We start from the raw sequence: 27,350 nt of genomic DNA, 5'->3' as shown, positions 1-27,350 counted from the left end.
GCGACCCATCTATCGCTTGCCAGGTCATAATTAAATAATGCTGCCAGGGCTGAAACGTGTACTTTCAGGGTGCTGACTGCTAAGCCCAGGTCCAAACCCTTTTGTAGGAATTCTAGTACCGCCCTCACAGGCACTTCCCCCTCTTGTATTGGGCCTGAGGTGGACAAAAATTTTCTCCATATCCTCCCATATATTTTTGTGGTCACTGGCTTTCTGCTACTAATTAGGGTGGAAATCAATCTTGCTGAAAAGCCTTTCTTCTCTAACAGTGACCTTTCAAATTCCAGGCTGTCAAATGCAGCCTGGAATTCGGAGGATGATTGAAGGGACCCTGTGTTAGGAGGTCGTGATCCTCTGGGAGCACCCATGGGTCTGTCACTGACATCACCCTCAGCCAATAGAACCACGGCCTTTTTGGCCAAAAAGGAGCTATCATAATTACTCTGGCTTGATCCTCCCTGATTTTCTTCAGGACTAATGGAATGAGGCATATCGGAGGGAAGGCGTACAGGAGACCTGATGTCCATCTTATTCTGAAGGCGTCTACTGCCAGTGGCATGTCTGCTGGTCTTAGGGAGCAGAATTTTTGAACTTTTCTGTTGGTTTTTGAGGCGAAGAGATCTATTATGGGTTTTCCCCACCTCTGCACAATTTGCTGAAAAATGGACTCTTTTAGGCACCATTCTCCTTGTTTTAAGTGGTTCCTGCTCAGAAAGTCCGCCTTCAGGTTGTCCGTGCCTCGGATATGCAGGGCCGATAATGAAAGGAACTGATGTTCCGCCAGAGTCAGGATTCTTTTCGCTATTTCCATCAAAGACCGAGAACGAGTGCCCCCTTGATGGTTTACGTATGCAACCGCCGTACGATTGTCTGATAGGACTTTCACATGATGTCCTCTTAGGTGTGTCAGTAATCCTTCCAGCGCTCTTTCGATGGCTAGTAGTTCCCACTCGTTTGAGGATAGATCTTTTTCCCCCCGCGTCCAAGGGTCTTGGAGCCACAGGGTGTCTAGATGGGCTCCCCAGCCCCAGGGACTGGCATCTGTTGTGACTACTCTGGAGGCTGCATATGTCCAGGGTACTCCCCTCGGAGAGGACTCTATCTGTAGCCACCACTTTAGCGACTGGAGTACAGGAACCGGGATGGTAAGCTTCTGTTCCAACTGCCCCTGAAGCGTCAGATCGTTTTGTAACACACACCACTGAAGTTCCCTTGTGTGAAGCTGGGCCCATTTTACCGCTGGTATGCAGGAGGTTAGGGACCCCAACACTGACATGGCTTTCCTCAGAGTCATTGTTGGCTTTCCTAACGTTGTTCTGATTAAGTTTTTGATTTTCTCTTCTTTCTCCTCTGGGAGGCGACACTCCTGCATTACCGAGTCTATTGTTAGGCCCAAAAAATTCTGGACCATCGTTGGCTCCAACCTGGATTTTTTGAAGTTCAGTTGCCAACCCAGAGTCTGAAGAGTCTCTATTACTGTCTTGACTTGTTCCTGACAGTGAGCGAAATCCTTCCCCACTATCAAGAAGTCGTCCAGATATGGTATTACTAGAGCATCTTTTTCTCTGAGATGTGCCGTGACCTCCGCAATTAACTTCGTAAAGACCCGGGGGGCTGTTGCTACCCCGAAGGGCAGAGCCTTGTATTGAAAATGATGCCACTGAGAGTTTATCTGGACTGCCACTCTGAGAAATTTGCGGTCCTGCTGCCGGATCGGGACATGATAGTAAGCGTCCTTGAGATCCAGGACCGACATGTAACACCGAGGGAAGAGGAGTTTCACCGTAGACCTTATCGTCTCCATTTTGAATGATGGGACTACTAAATACTTGTTGAGGCCTTTCAGGTTTACAATCGTCCTCCAGGAATCGTCTGGTTTCTTTATCAGAAATAGGGGGGAGTAAAAACCTTCCTTCTTTTCCCCTTCTGGAACTTCTTCCAGTACGCGTTTTTGTATAAGCGATAACACCTCCCCCTCCAAACTCTTTTGTCTTTCTTGGGATGATTGTACCGGAGTTTGAATGAATTTTTGTGGTGGCCAGTGGTGGAATTTTAACTCCAGACCTGACCCTACTATCTGTCGGATCCAGGTACTGGATGAGATCCTTTCCCAGGCTGGGAGGAAGTGAGAGAGCCTTCCCCCCACCTGAGAAGGACCGTCACTGGGCGGGTTTTTTGGCCTCTCTAGGGGGCTTACTAAAATAGAAGCCTCTCCCTCCTCTGTATCGTTTGTCAGAATTATTTCTGTCACGTTCTTTGAACTGTTGCCTTCTAAACTTTCGGCCCCTCTGAAAGGAGCGCCGAAAGGCCTGAAACGGTTGTTTCGGAAAATTCTTTTTTGTGTCACTCGCTTTTTCCAATACTTCATCCAGTGCTGGACCGAATAAGAAATTTCCCTCACATGGTAGAGAACAAAGCTTCAGTTTTGCCTGTGTGTCCCCCGGCCAGCACTTGAGCCATACCGCCCGCCGTCCTACATTTGTTAAGGCTGCTGATTTTGACGCTAGTCTGGCCGAATCTGCTGACTCCTCTGCAAGAAAGCCCGCCGCCGCTCTAATAGCTGGTAATGATTCCAGAATCATGTCCCTGGGAACTCCTTGTTCTAATTGATCTTCCAAGTTGTCTGTCCATATCTTTAGGGACCTAGCCACACAAGTGGCTGCGATGGCGGGTCTTAGTGCGCCAGCCGAGGTTTCCCAGGCTGATTTAAGGGAATTGTCTACCTTTCGGTCCAGTGGCTCTTTTAGGAACCCCAGGTCCTCAAAGGGTAGGGAAGATTTTCTGGCGACCTTTGATATCGCCACATCAATTTTGGGGGCCCTATCCCAGGACGAGGATGCTTCCTCCTCAAAGGGGTATCTCCTCTTTAGGGAATTCGTTATCTGGGACTTCCTTTCTGGCTTTTCCCATTCGCGTTTTATTAGTGCTTTTAGTTGCTCGTTAACAGGGAAGGTCTTACGTTTTTTCTTTTGCAATCCGCTGAACATGAGATCTTGGGCTGTCTTTTTTGTCTGCTCTTCTACTAGCCCCATGGTAGATCTAACTGCTTTAATGAGCTCATCCGTAGTTTCTACTGGAAACGTATCTTCCCCGTCCGAGCTACTTCCTAAATACTGAGACTTATTTGAGTCGTCCTCTGACTCTGTAGAGTCTTGCTGCGAGACCCCTGAGGGGCTTGCTCTCCTATTTTTCCTTTCTGTATCTACAGGTTGTAATGCTCTTACTGATTTTGAAACTTCTGTCTGAATTATGGTCCTCAGACTAGCCGAAAATGAGGGTGTCTCCTCCGCTATGGTTTTGTTAATGCATTCCTGGCACAACTTTTTGTTCCAGGCTGCCTCTGTGGGATTTTTACATAAGGCACATTCCTTATTCTTCGACTTCCCTCTACATTTCTTAGGGACGTCCTATACTCCACCCCGCCAATGTATATAAGAGGAGGAGGAGGAGAGGGAGAGAGAGAGAGAAGAAAAGGAGAAAGAGAACAGATATTAGATTACTGGACTTTCTCGAAGTTCACTCACCACTCGGACGCTTCATAGAACGGGTACCGGATCTGGAGGTTGGCTGGTCCTTTCACTGTCTCCCAACGAGACTACGGACCCCTCTTCCCTGCGGTGACGACCCGCCCGTGCGCTGCCCGAGTGGCTCACACTACTGCTGCGACGTGCTTTTTCCTCTGAGCGCGACCGCCTCTCTTTTGCTTCCTGGCGTGGTAGCACATGCTCTGGCGAAGGGCTCTCCATTACGCTGCTTATGGCTGCAAGCAGTCACTTCTGCTCCAAATTGGTGCTGTGACGCCTGCTCGCCTTTTCTGGCGAACTTAAATAGCCCCCCCTTTTTTTTTTTTTTTTTTTTTTTTTTAGACCAACTGGTCTCGCACCTGCCGCGCCTCTGTGTGGACGTGCGCGCGCATGCGTGCTCCGTGCCCCTCCCGGGACTGTGCACACCTTCTGCTTCTCCCAGGCCCCGTGGTGTCGTGCGCGCCGCTCTACTTCTGGGTCGCCGCACCACTTCCGGTTCGTCGGCCATGATGCGCGCTCCCAGCGCGCGCGCCTCCCGGTGCGGCCCCGCCGACTGAGCGTCTGCATTTCGGGACCCCCAGACACCTCTTACCTGCATGGTGGACCCCATCTCCCCGCTCTGGCGCAGGTATGTGCGGAACCGACCTCCGCTGCGGGGTCCGGTGCTCACAGGGAGGGTACACAATCTGTGGCCTCCGAGGAGCTCTTCTGCCCGGGCACTGATGTGCCTCCCGGGCTGCATGGCCACTATATGTCAACAGGGAGGGAACACTATCAGTGGCCTCCCTGGACCTCCTCGCTGACATCCGCTCGCCTGGGTATCTCCTCCGGCTGTGGCCATGCTCTCGCTCAGGGGGGGCATAGGTGTATATGGCCCCCGAGGCGACTACCGGCACCTGGTGTCGGGTGTAGCAAACCCATGCCTGCCATTAATCACCCGACCCAGGCCCAGGCATCCTCTTCTCGGAATCTTCAAAGAGGCTTCCATCTTGAGGGTTCCCCGTCGAGGACAGGAAACCAACTGATGCGGAGAGAGGAGCCGCCCCCTTTTATCTTGAAGGTTTCCTGTCCTCGTAGGGCGGATCCCCTCTCTAGTGGTGCCGTCATGTACCATGGAAAAATCTCCCCTCTCCTATCTGTCTTGAATGCTGCAGCCAGGATCATATTCCTCACCAATCGTTATACCGATGCCTCCACCTTGTGCCAGTCATTACACTGGTTACCCATCCACTCCAGAATTTAGTATAAACTTATTACCCTCACCCACAAAGCACTCCATGGCTCAGCACCACCCTACATCTCCTCCCTTGTCTCAGCCTATCACCTTACCCGTACCCTCTGTTCTGCTAATGACCTGAGGTTAACATCCTCAATAATCAGAACCTCCCACTCCCATCTCCAAGACTTTTTATGTGCGGCGCCAAATGTTTGGAATGCACTACCCAGGTTGATACAATTAATCCCCACAGTTTTAAGCGTGTCCCAAAAACGCATTTGTTCAGACTGGCCTATTGCCTAAACGCATTAACCTAAATATCCCTGTGTGGCCCATTCAATTTTTTTTTTACCTTAGTCATGTTCCTTGCATCATGTTCTCACATACTTTATGCATTTAATAGCCGTTGCTTATCAGTGTAATAAAAGTAGTACGCAGTAGATATAGCCATGAACATACCGGCAAGTGTTTTCTCCATCGGTGTGCAGAGATCCCTCAGCTCTTTTGAGGCCCATGCGGGAGAATGAATGGAACATGGTCAACATAACATCGTTAATACTGTGGATGCCGTCTGGTTCATCATACAGATTCTCCCAGTATGATCTCAGGCCTGGCGTACCGGATGGGTAGTTACCATACAGATAGTAGTCTAACTGCCCAATTATCTCTTGGTTCACCGAGGCTTCAAATTTCCGAGCGAAAAAAGTTGGTCTTGCCGTTTGCTGAAATGAAAATAAAGAGTAAATCAGAAGGTTTGAGGAAATGTATTTTTCTATGCGTGAAGATCACAAATATTGATTCTAGATTGCGCTGACCTAGAGACAAGAATGAAAAGTTTGACATTTTTAGCATATTATTATTTGCTGGGCTTCCATAGTCCTATCATAATACACATCACTTTATAATCAAGGTCCCCATTAGTAGAAATCCGGAGTGCTTAGAAGGAACACATGTAAACATGGGGTGAGTATGCAAACTCTTTGCAGAAGTGGTCCTTGGTGAGATTTGAGCCCAGGACCACAGTACTACAAAGCAGCAATGCTAACCACTGAGCCAACATACTGTCCTATGACCTTTAGTTATGACACACCGCCCTATGACACATCAGTTATCAAATCCACCTACAAATTTTATGGTATTACCAAAAATTACTTTACGTCCTACCAATAGGTTTCCAGTCTGGCCCAAAAACGGAAGCATAACTAACCGAAGAAAGGAATGTTATTATATTTTATTTTCTATTAGGCATTTTGAAGTGGTTAATGTAAGTTATATGTTGGGAGAATTTTCTGACAAATACCTCCAATGCACAGTATACCTCTGACGCATGTCTGCTATCCATATGCTCTCATTATAAAAAAGAACACTTACTGTTCTTTTTAAAAAAAAAAAAAAAAAAAATTTTATAGGATGCTTCTGTTTTGAATAGTGAAGCAGATTGTCTATAATGGCTATATAGAAGCCAAAAATGATGATTTGGGGTATTGAGAGCTTTTTAAAAAAATCGGAAAATAGACAATGCAAATTCCTTCATTTCGCCTATATAAAGTCAGCATATTGTGCAGCCCTGTACTGAGTTGGTCACTCTTACGCACTAAGGCCAATTTCAAAAGGAGTCAATAAACCTAAAAGTAGGTTCTTGGTCTATTGGAGGAGACCAAAGGAGAACCACACAATCACAGGGAAAAGATGAAAGTTTCATGCAGATGTCAGCTGTGGTCAGGTCCAAACCCAAGACCGCAGTGTAGAAAGGCAACAGAGCTGACAACCAAGCCGACGTGCTGTCCATCTACATAGTTAAAAAAAAATTTGATCCGAATGACATTTTTCTCCATTTGTTATACTCATGACTTTTGCAAACTTTACGTTTTTTTCTGCTAGGTCCAGCAAAAAGTAAATTATGGTAGATCTCAACTTCTTTTTAGCTTTTTCACAAAGTAAAGGCTTATCACTAGGACATGCCAGTACTCTTATGACAGTGGCAGCTCAACCTTGGGACCCTCATCCATCCAGAGAACATAACATAGCCAATTGAATGGGGTTGCACTGCAGTGTCGGGGTTGCTGTGAGGGGTTTGTAGGGTGATAGCTTTTTGACCACCATTGATCGCATATCCTCGAGGTACACCATCTCTATATATAAAAATGAATGTGTGTGTGTGTGTGTATCACCAACCAATCACGAAGCATCTTTCATTTCACCAGAGCTGTTCAAAAGAAGCTGAGCTGTGATTGGTTGCTATGAGCAACCGTTTTCCCACTGGACAACACCTCAGCAGACACTGACATGGTTGGAGAAATCTAGCATCCCTGGGAACATAAGCTCCTAGCCATTGTCTGCCCCTCTGAATGGAGCAGAGAGAACATGACAGAAATGAATCCCCCCCGTGCCTATATACACATCACACATCCTCCATCCCATAGGCACATCTTCCCTGTTAAAGGGATCATTGGTATGGAAGTCAGAGCAAATCCATCCAGCGCTTTGGTTTTGACCCCAGGCCTCTCTTAAAGGGATCCCCGGTATGGAAGTTAGGACCGTTCCACTCAGCTCTGTGGTTCTGACCCCAGGGTCTCTTAAAGGGATCATTGCTATGGATTTTAGGGCAAATCCACTCTGCGCTTTGGTACTGACCCCAGGCCCTTCTTAAAGGGATCTCCGGTAAGGAAGTCAGGGCAAATCCATCCATTCTGACCCCAGGCCTCTCTTAAAGGGATCCCCGGTATGGAAGTCAGGGCAATTGCCTTAATATGCTCTGGTACAGACCCCAGGCTCTCTTAAAGGGATCTCCTGTATGGAAGTTAGGGCAAATCCTTTGGCGCTCTGATTCTGACCCCAGAGTTCTATTAAAGTGATCATTGGTATGCAAGTCAGGGCAAATACACTCAGCGCTCTGGTTTTGACCCAAGTCCCCTCTTAAAGGGATCCTCGGTACGGAAGTGAGGGAAAATGCACTCTGCGCTTTGGTACTCACCCCAGGCCTCTCTTAAAGGGATCTCCGGTATGGAAGTTAGGGCAAATCCCTCAGCGCTCTGATTCTCACCCCAGTCTTCTATTAAAGGGATCATTGGTATGAAAGTCAGGGCAAATCCACTCAGTGCTCTGGTTCTGACCCCAGGCCTCTGTTAAAGGGATCCCCAGTATGGAAGTTAGGACCATTCCACTCAGCGCTCTGGTTCTGACTCCAGGCTGACGGGATGATGTGGGATATTAGTGGTAGTAGTCCAGTGGCTCTGGCTGACGGGATAATGTGGGATATTAGGGGTAGTAATCCAGTGGCTCTGGCTGACGAGGTGATGTGGGATATTAGGGTTAGTAGTCCAGTGGCTCTGGCTGATGGGACGATGTGGGATATTATGGGTAGTAGTCCGGTAGCTTTGGCTGAAGGGATGATGTGGGATATTAGGGGTAGAAGTCCGGTAGCTTTGGCTGACGGGATGATGTGGGATATTAGTGGTAGTTGTCTGGTGCCGCTGGCTGATGGGATGATGTGGGATATTAGTGGTAGTAGTCCAGTGGCTCTGGCTGACGGGATGATGTGGGATATTAGGGGTAGTAATCCAGTGGCTCTGGCTGACGGGATGATGTGGGATATTATGGGTAGTAGTCCGGTGGTTCTGGCTGACGGGATGATGTGGGATATTATGGGTAGTAGTCCGGGAGCTTTGGCTGACGGGATGATGTGGGATATTAGTGGTAGTTGTCTGGTGCCTCTGGCTGATGGGATGATGTGGGATATTAGTGGTAGTAGTCCAGTGGCTCTGGCTGACGGGATGATGTGGGATATTAGGGGTAGTAGTCCAGTGGCTCTGGCTGACGGGATGATGTGGGATATTATGGGTAGTAGTCCGGTAGCTTTGGCTGACGGGATGATGTGGGATATTAGTGGTAGTTGTCTGGTGCATCTGGCTGATGGGACGATGTGGGATATTAGTGGTAGTAGTCCGGTGGCTCTGGCTGATGTGATGATGTGGGATATTATGGGTAGTAGTGATAATAATGAGTATAATAATGATTATTATTATATTATTACTAGCTGAAGAGTCCAGCGCTGCCTGGACATAGTAACTTACTACGGTTAGTTATAACAAATTATAATAATGATATCTATCTATCTATATATATATGGGCACTCGACTATGGGACGGCGAATATGTATGATGGGTATATGGGCACGGGACTATGGGATGGAGGATGTGTGATGGGTATATGGGCACTCGACTATGGGATGGAGGATATGTATGACGGGTATATGGGCACGGGACTATGGGATGGAGGATGTGTGATGGGTATATGGGCACGGGACTATGGGATGGAGGATATGTATGATGGGTATATGGGCACGGGACTATGGGATGGAGGATGTGTGATGGGTATATGGGCACTCGACTATGGGATGGAGGATATGTATGATGGGTATATGGGCACGGGACTATGGGATGGAGGATGTGTGATGGGTATATGGGCACTCGACTATGGGATGGAGGATATGTATGATGGGTATATGGGCATGGGCCTATGGGATGGTGGATATGCATGATGGGTATATGGGCATGGAACTATGGGATGGAGGATAATTATAATTTGTTATAACTAACCACAGTTAGTTACTATGCCCGGGCAGCGCCGGGCTCTTCAGCTAATATATATATATATATAATTATTATAATTTGTTATAACTAACCGCAGTAAGTTACTATGCCCAGGCAGCGCTGGACTCTTCAGCTAGTAATAATATAATAATAATCATTTTGGTTTCTATAGCATCAACATATTCCGTAGCGCTTTACATTTCATCACAATATGAGATGTGAAGGCACCTTTAATAGTCATATGGGGGGATGAGATGTAGCAAATTTTTATGTCCATCCATTCAATTACAATACAAAAAAGTTTCAAACAATAAAATTATCATAGTGATTTCCTATACATCATCTTAACGGATTTCTTTTACTGCATGCATAAAAGACAAGGCTGTGTACGCGGACTTACTAACATAACGACATAATTACAAACAGTAATATCCAACTCATTTACCACATTTCCAAGAATACGTTGCTACAATATACAGTAAGATGGATTTTCTTCCCAAACACACATTGATTATATTACTTGGAACTAATGTTTCCAGGCTGGCTGAGTTTTCTGAAAATTACCATAATAGACACCAGTCGTAAATAGACACACAAGACGCCATTATTTACTAATGATTACAGATAAAATTTAAACCCGTTGACCATTTATGAGCAAAACAATATTTGGCGTATGTTTTAAGCCACGTAGACTCCTTCCTGACAAACCGTTCAAGGACTGACTTCCTATGAACAATGGAACTGGAAGTTTGATCACTGTTTAACCTTGTCCTGTCCAATATACATAAAAAATGATATTTTGTAAATAGCCGCTAAGATCCGACCTGAAAGATAAGAAAACTAAGTTTTATTATACTCAACCATCTAAGATTATTGCTGGGCATGAGGGGGTGGTGTATTATACATAGATTGTGTTATACCTAGTGCCGGGCATGAGAGGGTGGTGTATGACACACAGATTGTGCTATGACTATTGCCGGGCATGAGAGGGTGGTGTATTATACATAGATTGTGTTATACCTAGTGCCGGGCATGAGAGGGTGGTGTATGACACACAGATTGTGTTATATCTAGTGCCGGGCATGAGATGGTGGTGCATGACACACAGATTGTGTTATACCTAGTGTTGGGCATGAGAGGGTGGTGCATGACACACAGATTGTGTTATGACTATTGCCAGACATAAGGGGTGGTGTCTGACACACAGATTGTGCTATGACTATAGCCGGGCATGAGAGGGTGGTGCATGACACACAGATTGTGCTATGACTATTGCCGGGCATGAGAGGGTGGTGTATGACACACAGATTGTGCTATGACTATTGCCGGGCATGAGAGGGTGGTGTATGACACACAGATTGTGTTATACCTAGTGCCGGGAATGAGGGGTGGTGTATGACACACAGACTGAATGGGAAGAGACACAGATTAGATATTAGAAAAAACTTTTTGACAGTTAGAGTGATCAATGAGTGGAACAGGCTGCCACGAGAAGTGGTGAGTTCTCCTTCAATGGAAGTCTTCAAACAGAGGCTGGACAGACATCTGACTGGGATGATTTAGCGAATCCTGCTTTGAGCAGGGGGTTGGACCAGATGGCCCAGGAGGTCCCTTCCAACTCTACGATTCTATGATTCTATGATTGTGCTATGACTATTGCCAGGCATGAGAGGGTGGTGCATGACACACAGACTGTGTTATACCTAGTGCCAGGCATTAGGGGGTGGTATAAGACACACAGATTGTGTTATACCTAGTGTTGGGCATGAGGTGTGGTGCATGACACACAGATTGTGCTATGACTATTGCCAGGCATGAGAGGGTGGTGTATGACACACAGATTGTGCTATGACTATAGCCGGGCATGAGAGGGTGGTGCATGACACACAGATTGTGCTATGACTATTGCCGGGCATGAGAGGGTGGTGCATGACACACAGACTGTGTTATACCTAGTGCCAGGCATTAGGAGGTGGTGTAAGACACACAGATTGTGTTATACCTAGTGATGGGCATGAGGGGTGGTGCATGACACACAGATTGCCTAGTGCAGGACATGAGAGGGTGGTACATCACATGCAGATTGTGCAATGCCTAACGCCGGGCATGAGGGGTGGTGCATGGCACATAGATTCTGTTATGCCTAATGCCAGGTATGATGTGGTGGTGCCTGACACACAGATTGTGTTCTGCTTAGTGCCGGGCATGAAGGGGTCTTGAATGGCACACAGATTGTGTTCTGCTTAGTGCCGGGCATGAAGGGGTCTTGAATGGCACACAGATAATGTTATGCATAGTGCCGGGCATGAGGGGTTGGTACATGGCACACAGATTGTGTTATGCCTAATGCCAGGCATGAAGGGGTGGTAAATGAAACACAGATGTTGTTGTGCCTAGTGTTGGGCATGAAAGGGTAGTGCATGACACACGTATTGTGTTAAGCCTAGTACCGGGCTTGAAGGGGTAGTGCAGTAGTGCATGACACACACATTATGTTGTAACTAATGCTGGGCATGAGGGGGTGGTGCATCACACAGATTCTCCCTTTGGTTAACAAATATGTCATACACTGCCCCTATGGCCCACAAAAGACATTAAAACATTTTTCACTTTAGCCTGGAGTAACTTGACTGCATAATTGTACAAAATGGAAGTAGGAATATATGGAATTATAGACTTGACATCCAATAACACAATGGTACAATTTTTAAGTAGTAATTTAATGTACCAGACAAGAAAAAACCAGAATAGACGATAAATGCAAATCAGGCTGGAAGTGCACTGGGGCCGTATCAATGGACTTAGAATGTTTTGCACATCAGATCTTCACAAAAGCCATACTGTCATTCCAATACTTTCATACGGAAAAATATGCTGGCAGGTTTCCTTTAAATACAGAAAAATGAATCGTCTGTTTCATAAAATTGGAATAAATCACATTAAGCAGCTATTAGGATTCACTTGCACCAATCTTCCCAAATGTAAGCTTTGCTTGCACCACAGCTCAACACATACAGAAGATATACAAAAAAGACCCTTTACTACCATCTAGAAAACGCAATGCGAAATGTAAAGTAGCTGATGTTCACCAAAAGCACAAATGTAATAATACATGTTGGCACAAGTTAGCCAAAATTTGAAAAGCCCCATAAAGACCAGATTAGTGGCATACTGTCCCTTTAAAAGAAAAAAGATTTTTTAATAAAATTTTGACATATGCTCGAGTCAAATTTATCAAACTATGATTACAGGGAAAAAAAATATAACTAAAGACAAGGACTAAAGGCCAACACATGGTTCACACAGTTTTTTAATGGCCATGTGTGGCTTTAAGTTTCCGCAACAGCTGAGCAGCAATATAAAACCACATGACTGTCAAACGGCTCGTGGCCACAGGTGTTCTTCACATTGTGGCTGGAAAGATGGCTTTTACTCAGATGGATATTAAATCTAATGCTTTTTCCATGCGCTATTGTGTTACATTTTACTGGACGCGGCATTGTCTTTTTTTCACTCAAAAATCACATTTTCTGCACAAATGACTCTACGGGGCACAATAAACCTGACACATATGTACCACTCAATCATGGTCTCCTTAATGATTTTCAAATGTTAAGTTTATTTTGTTCTAAATCTATCTGAAAACCTACATTTCATGTTTAAGGGGAGTTTGTTAGCAGTTTTGACCCTGTAAAACTGCTAATAGTGCTAGATAGGAGTCCTGGAATGGTGCTGGAACCTACCTATGTGTGGAGCATTAGTAGCGGCGTGACTGATAGGGTGGACTTTTAAACTGACGTTTTCCGCTACCACAATCGTCCAATGGCGATGCCAAGAAGCCCCTGAATCTTACGGTCTCCTTCAAAACGGTCTCCTTCAACATCAACATATTGAGCAACTGGAGCACTTTTTTCCGCAAAATCAACATATCTTAATACCTGTCCAAGAATAGAAAAAGGAGCAAAAACATGCCTAAGGTGTAATTTGAAGCGTCTTCGTGACTAATGCTAGCTGACTTACCTGAGACCACAACCTAATTATCAGTGAAGGCTTCATAATCCCATTCATGTGATGAACCACTCTCTATAGGATTTTTAAGTAGGCTTGGACTGGCCTGTAGGACAACAGGTGAATTCCCTGGTGGGCCCCGGTATGTACTTGGCACAATACATTTGACTCACTTTGTACAGAAAAAAGCAGAATCTCATCAATCATTTAACAAACTGCCAAGGCAATTATTATATAATAGTATAAGTAAATTTGTGAAATAGGGTGATGTAGTATTTGCATGTAGCTGAAAAGTGGGCCTTTAAAGTGAACCTTACCAGTGGGCTCCTGGCATCTCAGTCCGACACCATTTATAATTATAACTGAATTATTTATGACCAGAAAAGGTCAACCTAACCAAACCCCATCACTTTTAGTGCTTTTATCCCTTTATGCTAATAGAGGGTTATGATTCCACGAGTAGGGGTCATTTGAGACTGCTATATAGTACAACCTAGCCGAAAGCTTTATCTGTAGAACGCATTCAGAATATTCAGTATCCATATTAGAACCCAAGTGTAAAATGTTCTGTACGACCTATAGCTTTTAATTATGTCTAGACAATGCCAAATACATCACAGGAGAAGGAATTGATTCCTTCTAGGACTATTGGCTTTTCAGAGAAGTGGATATTGTTTGCAGCAATTACATGACGACCAAAACTGGCCTCTTTTCCCATGTGACAAGATCTGTAAAGGAATACAGCTTACAGACAAAGTGAACCCAATTCAAGTGAAATGGTAACTAAATACTCTGATTACTCAGGACATTTCGTTAATAAAAGAGCAATAATGAAAAAAATGCTTGTTTGGCATCTGCAGTGAGATATCCTTTAATGGTCGGTTCATGCTAGGAACCGTCTGGCTGATGTCCATGAAAATCCTGTCTGCTACAGGAGGTAAGCTGTTGCTGCTTCTTCGCGACCTTCGCAAGTGGATGCAGAACAAATCAAGGTCGTGGCGGAGCTGATTCTACATTGATATATTTCAGCTGAAAGATAAATGCAGTAGACTAGACCTGTCCAACTCACGACTTTAGTTGTCAAAACATCCATTAAGTGTGAACATAAATTCATTCACATACAAAGCTTGCTGAATGTAAATGATGTTTATTTGCATACATTTAATGCTCCCGCAGTATGCTGGGCACCTCTAACCAACTGGCAAGGATATTTAGAGGAAGCTCAGGAAGTTATTGGCAAGAAAGTTTTTCGCAAATTATTTTTGTAAGTTGAAAATAAAACCTGAGTGATACAGGTACAGTAGATTAATGCTCCAGGTATAAGTGAAACCTTGGACAAAACAGTGATGATAACGCCTACAGGGGTTGGACAAAATAATGGAAACACCTAACGTTTTGACATCATAATCTTAGAACATGTTATAAACATGCAAACCGTGACATATGGTAATGTTTTGTAGTTGATTATTTGTTATGTGATACGTGTATGTAAATTAATTGTTTTGCAGAATTGTAAGAATATTGATGAAAACCTGATACCAATGGCAGACCTCTCAGATTTTCAAAGAGGCCAAATTGTTGGTGCTCGTATGGCAGGCGCTAGTGTAACAGAAAGTGCTCGAATGCTTGGCGTGTCAAGAGGTACTGTCTCCAAAGAAATGACTGCGTTTGAAAGAGAAGGAAAAACGTCAGCACAGGTCACAGGTCCGGCTGAAAGTCGAAGTTGACTGAGAGAGACCGCCGGACTCTAAAGCGAATTGTGAGAGAGGATCGCAAGACCACGGCTCCGAAAATCACTGCTGAGCTCAATGAACACCTGCAGAACCCAGTTTCCATGAAAACTGTTCGTCGGGAGCTGCACAAATCTGGATTTCACGGAAGAGATGCAATTCAAAAACCGCTGCACTCAATGACAAATGTTTCCAAGTGTTTAGAGAGGTGTAGAAACCTCCAAAATTGGTCCCCCGAGCAGTGGAAACATGTGATATTCTCAGACAAATGATCGTTTACCCTATTTCAGACCTACGGCCGAGTGTACGTTTGAAGACAGCCGAAAGAAGCATTCCATCCAGACTGCCTTCTCCCAACCATAAAACATGGCGGAGGTTCTGTGATGATCTGGGGTGCTATTTCGTGGAGATCCGCCGGGCCAATGATATCCCTTCAAGGAAGAATTAACAGCCGTGATTATTTAGGCATTTTTGGCGACCAAGTGCATCCTATGGTTCAAGCACTGTTCCCGGAGGGGAACGCCATCTTTCAGGACAATAATGCACCAATTCATACAGCTATAATCATTAAAGCATGGCACGAGGAACATTGTAATGAAGTTGAGCATCTCATCTGGCCCCCACAATCCCCACACCTCAACATTATTGAGCATTTATGGTCGATTTTAGAGATTCAAGCTAGACGTCGATTTCCGCCGCCATCGTTGCTCAAAGAACTGAAGGGTGTTTTAACTGAAGAATGGGCTACAATTCCTTTGGAAACAAGTCACACCTTGTATGAATCCATACCTTGGAGAATTGAGGTTGTAATCGCCGCAAAAGGTGGGCCTACACCATATTAAACTAACTTTTGTTGATGTCTCCAGGTGTTTCCATTATTTGTCCAACCCCTGTATGTCTGGCCCACCTTTAGCTTGACAATCATTATGCATGTTTACACAGTAGACCCTGGGCAAGCTGATTCTGCCAGATTTGCCTTGTGCCAACAACGTCCCTGGCACTCCCATATTCAAAATGCAACATCCATCGGTATTCTGTATCCTATTTAGTAACTAAAGACTTCAGTATTCAATTGACAGATTTGCAAAACTTGAAATTCACTAGGGTCTATCTCTCTTATCGCCACAGCCCCAGTTGCTTTCCAAATGGCAGGTGGTGGCTTCCTTCTACTTGCCTTGCTTCTGGACTCTGGGCATGTCTTCCTCTTTCTGCCATAACCTCTGGCTCTGGTACTTCTTACAACATCCATTATAGGTTATGGGAGCCAAACATTTTTTTTCATAGCTAGTGCACTTCCCTTTCCAAATGCCCAATGTATAAGCAATAAGGTATTAAATGCTACTGTTATGTGAAAAAAAGTGTATCTAGTGACTTGTCTCTATTAGCTCCGACCAGCCTAGTTCCCTGACTACTAGAGTTTGTGCAAATGAATAGGCAGGATCCGGTCCTTCAGCCACATCAGTAATCTGTGGATAATGAACTGCAGTCCTGTGAACCTCCTAGTAATTGATGGCTTACTCTCTTGATTAGCCAGCCTAGCGTGATGATGTAAGTCACGTAGAGAGGAAACAAACTCACTCTCACAGAGTCTTGAATCAAGTGTGATTTTGTTATGACAAGCACAGACAACGTGTCAAAATGCATGAAGACATATGGGAAAGGTTACCTTGTCCTATATGTAAGGAAATAGACAAGTGAGAAGACGCACTTAGTTAATGCCTAACAAAGTGGTTGCATGCAAACAGCCAACCGCTGGTCAAAGAACATAAAGTGAAAGTAGAAAGAATTGCATTAGTAGCAACCCAAGTGTGAAGTGCATGTTCCCTCAAGGTAGAGATTGGAGGAGACACTAGGCCAGGTGATAGTTGTGGTGCAGTTAGTAATTATAAAAGGCCCAGGAGGGCAGTGAAGGGGTGGAGTTGGATCTCACAACCTGTAGCAGGACAGACTTGCAATATAGCCAGCTGACTTATAGCCACTATTACGGGAGACCAGATCCAAGTAAAAGATTTGAAAGACAAGATCCGATTAAAGGAGTCAAGAAACAAGATCCAAGTATAGGAGCCGAGAAACCAGATCTGAGTACAGGAGCCAAGAGCCCAGATCCGAGTAAAGGAGCTGAGAGACCAGATGTGGGTACAGGAGTCGAGAAACCAGATCCGAAAAAAGAAGCCAAGAGATCAGATACGAGTAAAGACCCAACAGAGACCAGAGCTGGAAGAGCTGAGCCGAGTGAGCAGAAAAATACTGAGAGAGAGAAGACTAGGCTGCAACAGAGGGACGTTTGTGCGAGCCGTCATTTCCAGTGTAGACATACAATACCATGTGGGCACCGGGTCGTGCTTCAGGGAACAAAGGTGGCCAGTGTGACGAGTGTATCGAGTAGCTCAACAACCTGAGACTTACGGCCTAGCGGGTAGTACCGTCGATTCCTGTTAGGGCCTGTGACGCCTCTGGCTATTACGTCCAAGAGTGGACCCTCTGGATCGCGGATCCGGAGCCCCTGGGCCGAGCACACCTGGTGAAGACCGACCCCTATACAGGGATCGTTAGGGGCAAGACCGCAGGGGGCGGAACCGCGACAGCCGGAGCCAGCAGGGACGACTCGGAGGACTGGCAGACAGAGCAGGAGTAGCGAAGTGGAGGCCAGTAGAAAGAGGCTGGAAGCCCACAGGAAAGGTACAGCGAGGACCACAGGAAGGAGGCAGGCAGACAGACACGGACCAGGAACAGGGCAGACAAAGGAACAGCAAGGGTAGGCAGGGTACACAGAAGAAGGTAGGGCCGATGGGTGCTGCGAGTCACAAACAATCATCAGGCGCCCTCAGAATAGAGCGGACGCCTGATATATGCGGAGACCGGAAGTGCGCCCTACAGACCCTCCCCTAGCGACGCCCCCTGCCAACGGAAGAAGCCGGGGGAACGCGCGTGCGCGGCCTAAGGCCGCCGCGGTCACCCGCAGCAGAGCGGCAAGCAGCGCGGAGGAACGCGCGAACCGGAGGGCGCAGGTGAGAGGGAGCTGCGGCGGGCGCCGTCGCTAAAGGGGCATCGGCGGGCACGGCCGCCGATGTCACAGTACCCCCTCCCATATGCCCTCTCCTTCTGAGGTTGGTTAGAAATCTTTTCATGATAAGGGGGGCATCGACATTCTCTCGGGGCTCCCAGGACCTCTCCTCTGGGCCAAAACCCTTCCAGTCGATAAGAAAAAGAGTCTTACCTTTGACCCTTTTCATAGCCAGGATGTCCTTTACTTCAAAGACATTGTCAGAACAAATTGGCGAGGGAGGGGACATGGAGGTTGGTTGGAACCGATTCAAGACCACAGGTTTAAGGAGCGAGATATGGAAGGCGTTAGGGACCCGGAGTGACGCCGGCAACCTCAATTTGTAGGCTACCTTGTTAATGCGCCCAAGTACTTCAAAAGGCCCGATGTACCGAGGACTTAATTTGTAAGCAGGGACTTTCAGGCGGATATGTTTGGTAGAAAGCCAGACTTTGTCCCCGGGCTGGTACGGGGGTAGATCCCTTCGTCTTTTGTCCGCGTGTTTCTTAATTCGGACGTTGGCTAGCTCGAGCGCCTCTCTGGTCTCCTTCCAAATTTGCGAAAACTCCTTGGCGAGAGTGTCTGCTGCAGGAACTCCAGACGATGCGGAAAAGGGCAATGGAACCCCAGGATTTAGCCCAGTTACCACAAAGAACGGTGTCTTGGACGTTGATTCGCTGGAATGATTATTATGAGCGAATTCTGCCCAAGGTAGAAGAGAGACCCAATTATCCTGATGGGCGTTAGAAAAGCGGCGTAGGTAGGTGGTCAGAATTTGGTTAATCCGTTCCACTTGGCCGTTGGTTTGAGGATGATACGCTGAAGAGAAGTCGAGAGACGTGCCCAGGAGCCGACAGAGGGCCCTCCAGAATCGGGAAGTAAACTGGACCCCTCGATCGGTCACGATTCGCAGAGGGAGGCCATGTAGCCTGAACACGTGGTGGATAAAGATTTCGGCCAACTTTGGGGCAGATGGCAGTCCGACCAAGGGAATAAAGTGGGCCATCTTGGAAAAGCGGTCAGCGACGACTAAGATGGTAGTACACCCAGCCGAGCGAGGGAGATCAGTCACGAAATCCATGGCGATTTGCTGCCAAGGGGCCTCTGGGACAGGCAACGGATGAAGGAGGCCGGAGGGGAGAGTCCTTGGAACCTTGTTCTGAGCACAAGACCTGCAGGAGGCTACAAAGTCCTTAGCATCCTGGTGGAGAGAGGGCCACCAGTAATACCGGGAAAGAAGCAAAAGAGTTTTCTTAATCCCAACGTGCCCAGCAACCTTAGAAGAATGTCCCCAGCGCAGTACTTCCAGGCGTTTGTTTGGAGGGACGAAGGTCTTGCCAGGCGGAGGGTTAGAGAAACTCACGGGGGCCACGGAGATAACTTTAGCCGGCTCGATGACATACGATGGATCCTCCTCCCTCTCCGGAGGCTGCAAAGACCTGGAAAGCGCATCGGCTTTGATGTTCTTACTGCCGGGCCGGAAGTGGAGCTTGAACTCAAAACGGGAAAAGTACAGAGCCCACCTGGCTTGTCTGGAGTTGAGTCTCTGGGCAGATTGCAGGTAGGCCAGGTTCTTGTGGTCCGTGAAGATAGTAAAGGGGTGCACTGCCCCCTCGAGCAGATATCGCCATTCCTCCAGCGCCATTTTAATGGCCAATAATTCCCGGTCCCCAATGGAGTAGTTGCACTCCGCCGGAGAAAAGGTTTTGGAGAAGAACCCGCAGGGGACAAGACGTCCAGATGGAGCCTGTTGGGAGAGAACCGCCCCAGCTCCAGTGGAGGAGGCATCAACTTCCAGAATGAAGGGCCTACTGGCCACAGGACGGTGTAAAATCGGAGCAGAAGCAAACGAGCGTTTCAGGGCAAGAAAGGCGTCCTCGGCTTCAGAGGGCCAGACGTTAGGCTTCGTCCCCTTACGGGTCAGGACCGTAATGGGCTTGGTGACTGTAGAGAAGTGGGGTATAAACTGCCGGTAATAATTAGCGAAGCCGAGGAAACGCTGGATGGCCTTTATGCCAACCGGACGAGGCCACTGGAGTACCGCGGACAGCTTGTCCGGATCCATCTTAAGACCGGAATCCGTGATGATGTACCCCAAGAAGGGTAACGCTGTTTGCTCGAAGAGGCACTTCTCGATCTTGGCGTAAAGACGATTTTCTCGAAGGCGCTGCAGGACCATGCGTACACTTCTCCGGTGGGAGGAGAGGTCGGTCGAGAAAACGAGGATATCGTCCAAATATACCACTACGCAGGAATAGAGTAGGTCTCGGAACACCTCATTTACGAATTCCTGAAACACCGCTGGAGCGTTGCAGAGACCGAACGGCATGACCAAGTATTCATAATGGCCGTCCCGGGTATTGAAGGCCGTCTTCCACTCGTCCCCCGCTCGGATTCGGATTAAGTTGTAAGCTCCCCGCAGATCCAACTTCGTGAAGATTCTGGCCCCCCTCAGGCGGTCGAAGAGTTCAGGAATCAGCGGGAGCGGGTACCGGTTTTTGACCGTGATGTTGTTCAGACCCCGGTAGTCAATACAGGGTCGCAGGGACCCATCTTTCTTCCGGACGAAGAAGAAACCTGCGCCCGCAGGGGACGAGGACTTTCGGATGAACCCCTTGGCCAGATTTTCCTGTATATATTCCGACATAGCCGAGGTCTCTGCTGGGGACAAAGGATAAGTTCTCCCTCTGGGAGGAGTGGCACCAGGAACTAGGTCGATAGGGCAGTCATAGGAGCGATGGGGGGGTAAGGAATCCGCCTCCTTCTTGCTGAACACGTCGGCAAACGTGTGATAGGGTGCGGGTAAGCCCGGGAGGTCGGCAGGCTTCGAGCATGGACGAGGACGCGTGAGGGCCCGTAGGCAGTGCTCCTGGCAGGAGTGCCCCCAACGGAGAACTTCCCCAGAGCGCCAGTCAATCACAGGTTCGTGCCGTCTGAGCCAGGGCAGTCCTAGGAGAACCGCATGGGCTAATTGTGGCAGGACATAAAAGGCTATCTTTTCGAGGTGGAGAGCTCCGATTTGAAGATCTACTTCGACGGTAATCATGGTGATGAGTCCGGGTAAAGGTTTACCATCAACGGAGGAAATAGCGCGAGGGTTCTTCAATACCAACACCGGAATCTGGAGTTTGTCAACCTCCTCCTGGCGGATGAAATTACCGGCAGCACCCGAGTCCACATACGCCTCCACAGACCCGCGCCCCCGACCTGTAATTAGCAAAGCTGAAAGAGTAAGGGGAAGAGAGGAATTTTGATCACCTAGGGGGTCCTCTCTTACCTGACCTAGGTGGAGGCATTTCCCGACCTCTCTGGCTTCTCTGGACAGGAACGCACGAAATGGTTGGCCCCTCCACAGTACAGGCAGAGGCCCTTGGTCATCCTCTCCCTGCGGCGTTGCTCGGACAGTCTGACCCGATCAACCTGCATAGGTTCAGGAGCGGCGCTAACAGGAGATACAGGGAAACGGGGGACAGGAGCCTGATACAACCTAAAGGACCTTCTCTCTCCGACTGCCTCTCTAGCGCGCTCCTGAAAGCGTAGGTCTATGCGAGTGGCCAGCGAAATAAGGTCCTCCAGAGTGGTGGGGGTGTCTCGCCCGGCAAGCTCATCCTTGATCTTGCTGGAGAGGCCTCTCCAAAAGGCTCCCACTAGAGCCTCATTGTTCCACCCTAACTCAGAAGAGAGGGTCCGGAAGCGGATGGCGTATTGCCCCACTGTGAGGGAACCCTGGCGGAGGTTAAAAAGGGCCTCAGTGGAGGATGCTAAGCGACCCGGTTCATCGAATACCTTGCGAAAGGTTTCTAAGAAGGTCTGTAAATTTAGCACTACGGGGTCATCTCTCTCCCACAAGGGGTTCACCCAGGACAGGGCCTCACCCTCAAGATGGGACACAACGAATGCCACCTTGGCGCGGTCAGTAGGATACTGAAGGGGGGCAAGCTCAAAATGTAGCCTGCATTGATTTAAAAAACCCCGGCATAACTTGGGATCTCCGCCGTACCTGGGGGGTTTACCCAGACGGGGAGCCGGAGTAGGGGCTACATCCGGGGAGGAAGTTGCAGCGGCAGCAGAGGATTGCAGGGCCAGCAATCGGTCATCCACGGATGCCATGTAACCCAAGATGTGGGATTGGGCGTCGCGCTGCTGCGCGAGCTCCTGTTGAAGGCTGACTAAGAGAGGAGCGTGCCCGGGGTCAGAGGTCTGCAGGGCGGACAACCGGGTGTCCATAGACTTCATAAAGGACATTATCCGGTTCTGATTTTCACGAAGGAACAGCAATTCCTTTTGTGTGGCGGCTGCGGCACCGGCGGGATCCTTGGCCTGATGATACTGTGACGCCTCTGGCTATTACGTCCAAGAGTGGACCCTCTGGATCGCGGATCCGGAGCCCCTGGGCCGAGCACACCTGGTGAAGACCGACCCCTATACAGGGATCGTTAGGGGCAAGACCGCAGGGGGCGGAACCGCGACAGCCGGAGCCAGCAGGGACGACTCGGAGGACTGGCAGACAGAGCAGGAGTAGCGAAGTGGAGGCCAGTAGAAAGAGGCTGGAAGCCCACAGGAAAGGTACAGCGAGGACCACAGGAAGGAGGCAGGCAGACAGACACGGACCAGGAACAGGGCAGACAAAGGAACAGCAAGGGTAGGCAGGGTACACAGAAGAAGGTAGGGCCGATGGGTGCTGCGAGTCACAAACAATCATCAGGCGCCCTCAGAATAGAGCGGACGCCTGATATATGCGGAGACCGGAAGTGCGCCCTACAGACCCTCCCCTAGCGACGCCCCCTGCCAACGGAAGAAGCCGGGGGAACGCGCGTGCGCGGCCTAAGGCCGCCGCGGTCACCCGCAGCAGAGCGGCAAGCAGCGCGGAGGAACGCGCGAACCGGAGGGCGCAGGTGAGAGGGAGCTGCGGCGGGCGCCGTCGCTAAAGGGGCATCGGCGGGCACGGCCGCCGATGTCACAGGGCCTGTGTGAGGTTTTGTGTTGCCTAGATGTGACGATGGTGATGGGTCCAGTAGTGATAGTGACGCCCTTTAGGTTGGAGTAATAGGACTAAGGCATTACTGAAAATAACAGATAATTAATGATAATAATAGAACAATAGTGTAAATAGCATTTTGTCAATATCGTGTTTATCTGAATTACTGTATTCTTCTTGCTCCATTTTCACTGTTTGTGCTATCCCTGGATATTGTGCCAATGACATCCCTTTGATTGTGTTAATAGAATAAATAGTTGTTTGTTTAGGTACCTCTTTCTCTTCATTGTCTGCGCTGTTGAATCCAGGTACCTGTTAAGACATACGTCTCTGTACATATTTACATGTTGTTTGTGCTTGCTAAAATAAAATCACACTTAATTCAGACTCAGTGAGAATGTGGTAATTTCCTCTCTACCCTGGGACATCCACTAGCACCTCTCAGTAGCGCTGAGTGCACACCATCATTCTTTTCAATATGTAAGTCGCATCACATCGGTGCTGTCACGACAGGCCAGCTAATCAATAGAAGAGCCTCAGATGTTGTTGTTGGTAAGAGGTAGTCCTCATGCCTCCTATTCAACAGCAACAGGTTACTGATGTGGCCAATGGACCTGGTCATGCGAATTGATATTGTCCAAGTCTAGTAGTCAGGGAGCTAGCAAGGACTGAACCAAAATAGTCATGTCACTAGATACACTTTTTTCGTATGACAATTTACTTGTCTGTCGCCTACCCTGTTCCTCTACATGTTACCTGTGTTGAAAGTATTCGGCCAGTTCTAATTTTCTGTCTGTTCACACTATGAACTCTGTTTACCAATGTAATCTGTCTGTCTCTACAACCGCCATTGTTATTCTGAGCAACAGCCTATTCTAGATCAAAATAGCAGATCAACTACTTCAGGTAGACCTTGTGTCAGCTAAAATTTGCCCTCACTCTGTAATCAGTCAAAATTCAAGCTACTGATCTTGGTTTTTCCTTCACAGAGGTCTTCTCATACATGTAATGGTGCTGAGAGTAGATATAGAGTCATAATCCTTTTCACCTGAATGGAAGAGAGCTGCAATTCCTACATACAGCAGGTGGCCAAAGCACCCTTTGTGGGGAAAAAAATGCCCACTGCATTAAATCAATCAATCTTCAGCATCAATGGGGTTCCAAAGATCTGGCCATCACCATTCATGAGATTATGTAATAGCCTACTGATATAACGATCACTGCATACAGTAAGTTGGGCATACCCTTTTAAAACTGATAGAATATTTTAATCACTATGATCATATGAACTTGCATATTTTCATGCTACAAACAGAAACAATAGGAAAGTATAAAAGAAAACTAGTTGTAAAGGAAACATACATACCTGAAAGCGGTGGAAGTCAGAAGGCTTGAAGTCATTTGGCGAGCAGCCACACCAGTCGACAATGTGTTTATATTGACATTTGCAGCCTAGTTTTCTATTCCAGTTAGTGATTCGCAAATTATTATCAACCATGGTGTCACAATAAGGGCTGTTTTCCAAAACAGTATGAAAGAAAGACTGAAAGCGAAAAGAAAAAAAAAGTTTAAAGATCGGCTAGTCAATAAGACTCAATCAAACACAAGAAATGACCTGGAAAGCAGCAAATACAGTGGATGAAAGGGCATGTAAGACACTGGATGAAGATACTATGAGCTTTAAAGGTATATTCTTTTTAAAAAATAGTTTTTTTAATGTTGCCTTGGCTATGAGGAGGAGGTGCCCTGTCCATGTTCACTCCACCCATGAGAAATGAGAATGGAGCAACCCCTGCAACTGTGGTTATGTCTAGAGTTGAGCGAATATGTTCGGAATCGGTCGCCGAATCAGAATTTGCCATATACGTGCCATACTGGTCTCCTATTCGTGCCGAATTTATGTTTGATGATCGGTTTCTACTTCCATTGACTCCAATGACGTTCGGCTGTGTTCGGTGAATAATGCAAAAACAATCAAATTTTCAAAAATTCGTTCAACTCTAGTTATGTCTACTTATGAGAGTTCCTAAATTAAACCTTATTTGTGGCATGTAATAAAAAAAGAAAAGTTGAATGATTCAACGAAGTCACAATATGCTAAAGTTTATACAAATTTATCTTTATTTGGCTTCTACGACAACGTTGTTTTTTTCTATAAATTATTTATAACTCGTCTTTAAATAATTTAAAAAAAAATTGCAATTTCTATAAAGTCCCAGCACTGAGAAATTCCTTATTCCGTGGATCCATTTTCTTGTCACTGTTTACTAAGTTATTTCCTATTTTAAAAAAGAAATTCCGATTTTGAAAAAAAAAAAAAAAAATGACCTGCCGCAGAATATACCGTAATTGATATTTATAATCTAGCAGCAACATAGAAGAGAAAGGAACCTAATTCGCATCCAGATGATTACTGTAATTTGTTTAAGTTCTATTGATAAAACTGGTTAGAGAAGGAGAATATGTACGGATAGTGCGAGAACATTCTGCCTTCTGCTGCCATTTTCTAATTACAAGGGCATCCAGTCTCTAAAATAAATTCTATGTTAAAATCTTTACATGGACAGAAAATATACGGAGGCTGTTTATTATGTGCATATACTATCTGTTTCTTATATTTACATTTTTAGATGCCGTGACGCCATACTGTGCTGATCACAAGTATACTTGACAGCCATGTAAATATTGGCCTACAGGCTCAGGAAATGTTTCTTTCTAAAGAATATATCTAGCTTCAGAACTAGAACTATGTATAGTTTATATATTCTACTGTAGCTCCCAACTATTTATCTGTATAAATGGGTTCAAATATGACCAGGAGCGACTTCTGTATGATGCTTGTACATTCCTAGTGCTTACATGGTTATTTTCTGGGTACTTGTGTTTGTTCATAGGCTCTAATAAGTAAGGGTAATTACACTGGGGTATATTTTTTAATTCCCATTGCATACATAGAGCTAACATATTTCTCAGTGCTGCAGCGATTACTACTACTCACATTGGTACCTGTCCCCAATGGGGTTCCGAATCTTAGTTCCCATTGCTTACATAGAGCTAACATATTTCTCAGTGCTGCAGCGATTACTACTACTCACATTGTTACCTGTCCTCAATGGGGCTCCAAATTTTAGCTCCCATTGCTTACATAGTGCTAATGTATTTTGTAGTTCTGCAGAGATTACTACCATTCACAACAGGCCCTGTCCCCAAAGGAGCTCCCAATCCTAATTCTCTATGTCACACACTTGAACTGATTTCATAAGAAAACATGCAGATTTGTTCAGGATGCTGTTCTATATCAGATGTTAACCGAGGATGCTAGAGTTGTAAGGTTACAATTACAGCCACTAGGCCACGATGCGTACAGTTGGTATTACTCTTCAAGGAGGAAAATGGCTACAAGACAGATATGGCAGTTGCACCCAGGCCTTAAAGTGAACCTGACAAATAGCCAACAGATACAGTATCTCCCCCGATTCCTCCATACACAGGAATACTTGGCCTGGCTAAGCGTTCCTGTATTCGCTAAGAGAGCCACTGTGAGATTCTTCTTATTTCTATGTCAAAAAGGGATCAGCCATTGAAATTCAATAAGTCAGATCCTTCTCTCACCTGACATAACATAATCTTTTAACAAAGAGACCATATACACTTGTTTATATGGTCGGTCAATCCCAGTAACATCACCAGTTTGGGCAGACTTATCTAATGTGTATGACCTTCAGTTACTGAGAGGCACGAAAGACCTCTCTGTCAGATAAGAAGACACAATATTTTGCATGTCGTTGAGCCCTCAAGACAGAATCTTTGTTGGGTCAGATATCTTTAGATTATATCTATACTTCTTTTGCAACAGGAAATATATATTATCTGTTACAAGACTGATGCACTGATTTTAAGTAAAAAATTTGAAAACACCTATATATGCAATGGTTTTCCTTAATGGTATTGGAAGGTGCACATTGTAGATTCAGACTGAAGGCAGAAAAACCAAAAAAACCACATATGGAAACAAGTAAAAAAAACGTGAAATAAACCAAAACATTTGTTAAACCTTAGATTCTTCAAAGCACACCCCTTTTACTCTGATAGTTTTAAACTAACTTGGCATTCTCTCAAGCTGCTTCATCGCGCAATCACCTGGAATAGCTTCCAATGAACAAGTTTATTTCAGGAATCAAATCGTGTTTGCACCCATCAGGTGTGTTTTCCAGAGGCAGTGTTGATACACAGTCCCATAGAGTGCTGAAACCTATTTC

At 46.4% G+C, this 27,350-nt stretch overlaps 1 protein-coding gene across 1 annotated transcript in view; it reads right to left on the bottom strand.

Annotated features, from left to right (window-relative positions):
• The window catches only part of XYLT1 (xylosyltransferase 1), a 378,224-nt gene that overhangs the window by 33,131 nt on the left and 317,743 nt on the right, over positions 1-27,350 (bottom strand). The window contains exons 7-8 of the mRNA XM_073542934.1: positions 24,458-24,634; positions 5,200-5,462 (exon numbers count right to left, since the gene is read on the bottom strand). Of these exons, the coding sequence (XP_073399035.1) occupies positions 5,200-5,462; positions 24,458-24,634 (440 nt within the window). The remainder of the gene's footprint in view (positions 1-5,199; positions 5,463-24,457; positions 24,635-27,350) is intronic.

This window comes from Dendrobates tinctorius, unplaced genomic scaffold, assembly GCF_039654945.1.
Source record: "Dendrobates tinctorius isolate UK_male_01 unplaced genomic scaffold, ASM3965494v1 ptg000129l, whole genome shotgun sequence".
Classification (NCBI taxonomy): Eukaryota; Metazoa; Chordata; class Amphibia; order Anura; family Dendrobatidae; genus Dendrobates; species Dendrobates tinctorius.
This window is presented reverse-complemented; position numbering and strand designations above follow the sequence as displayed.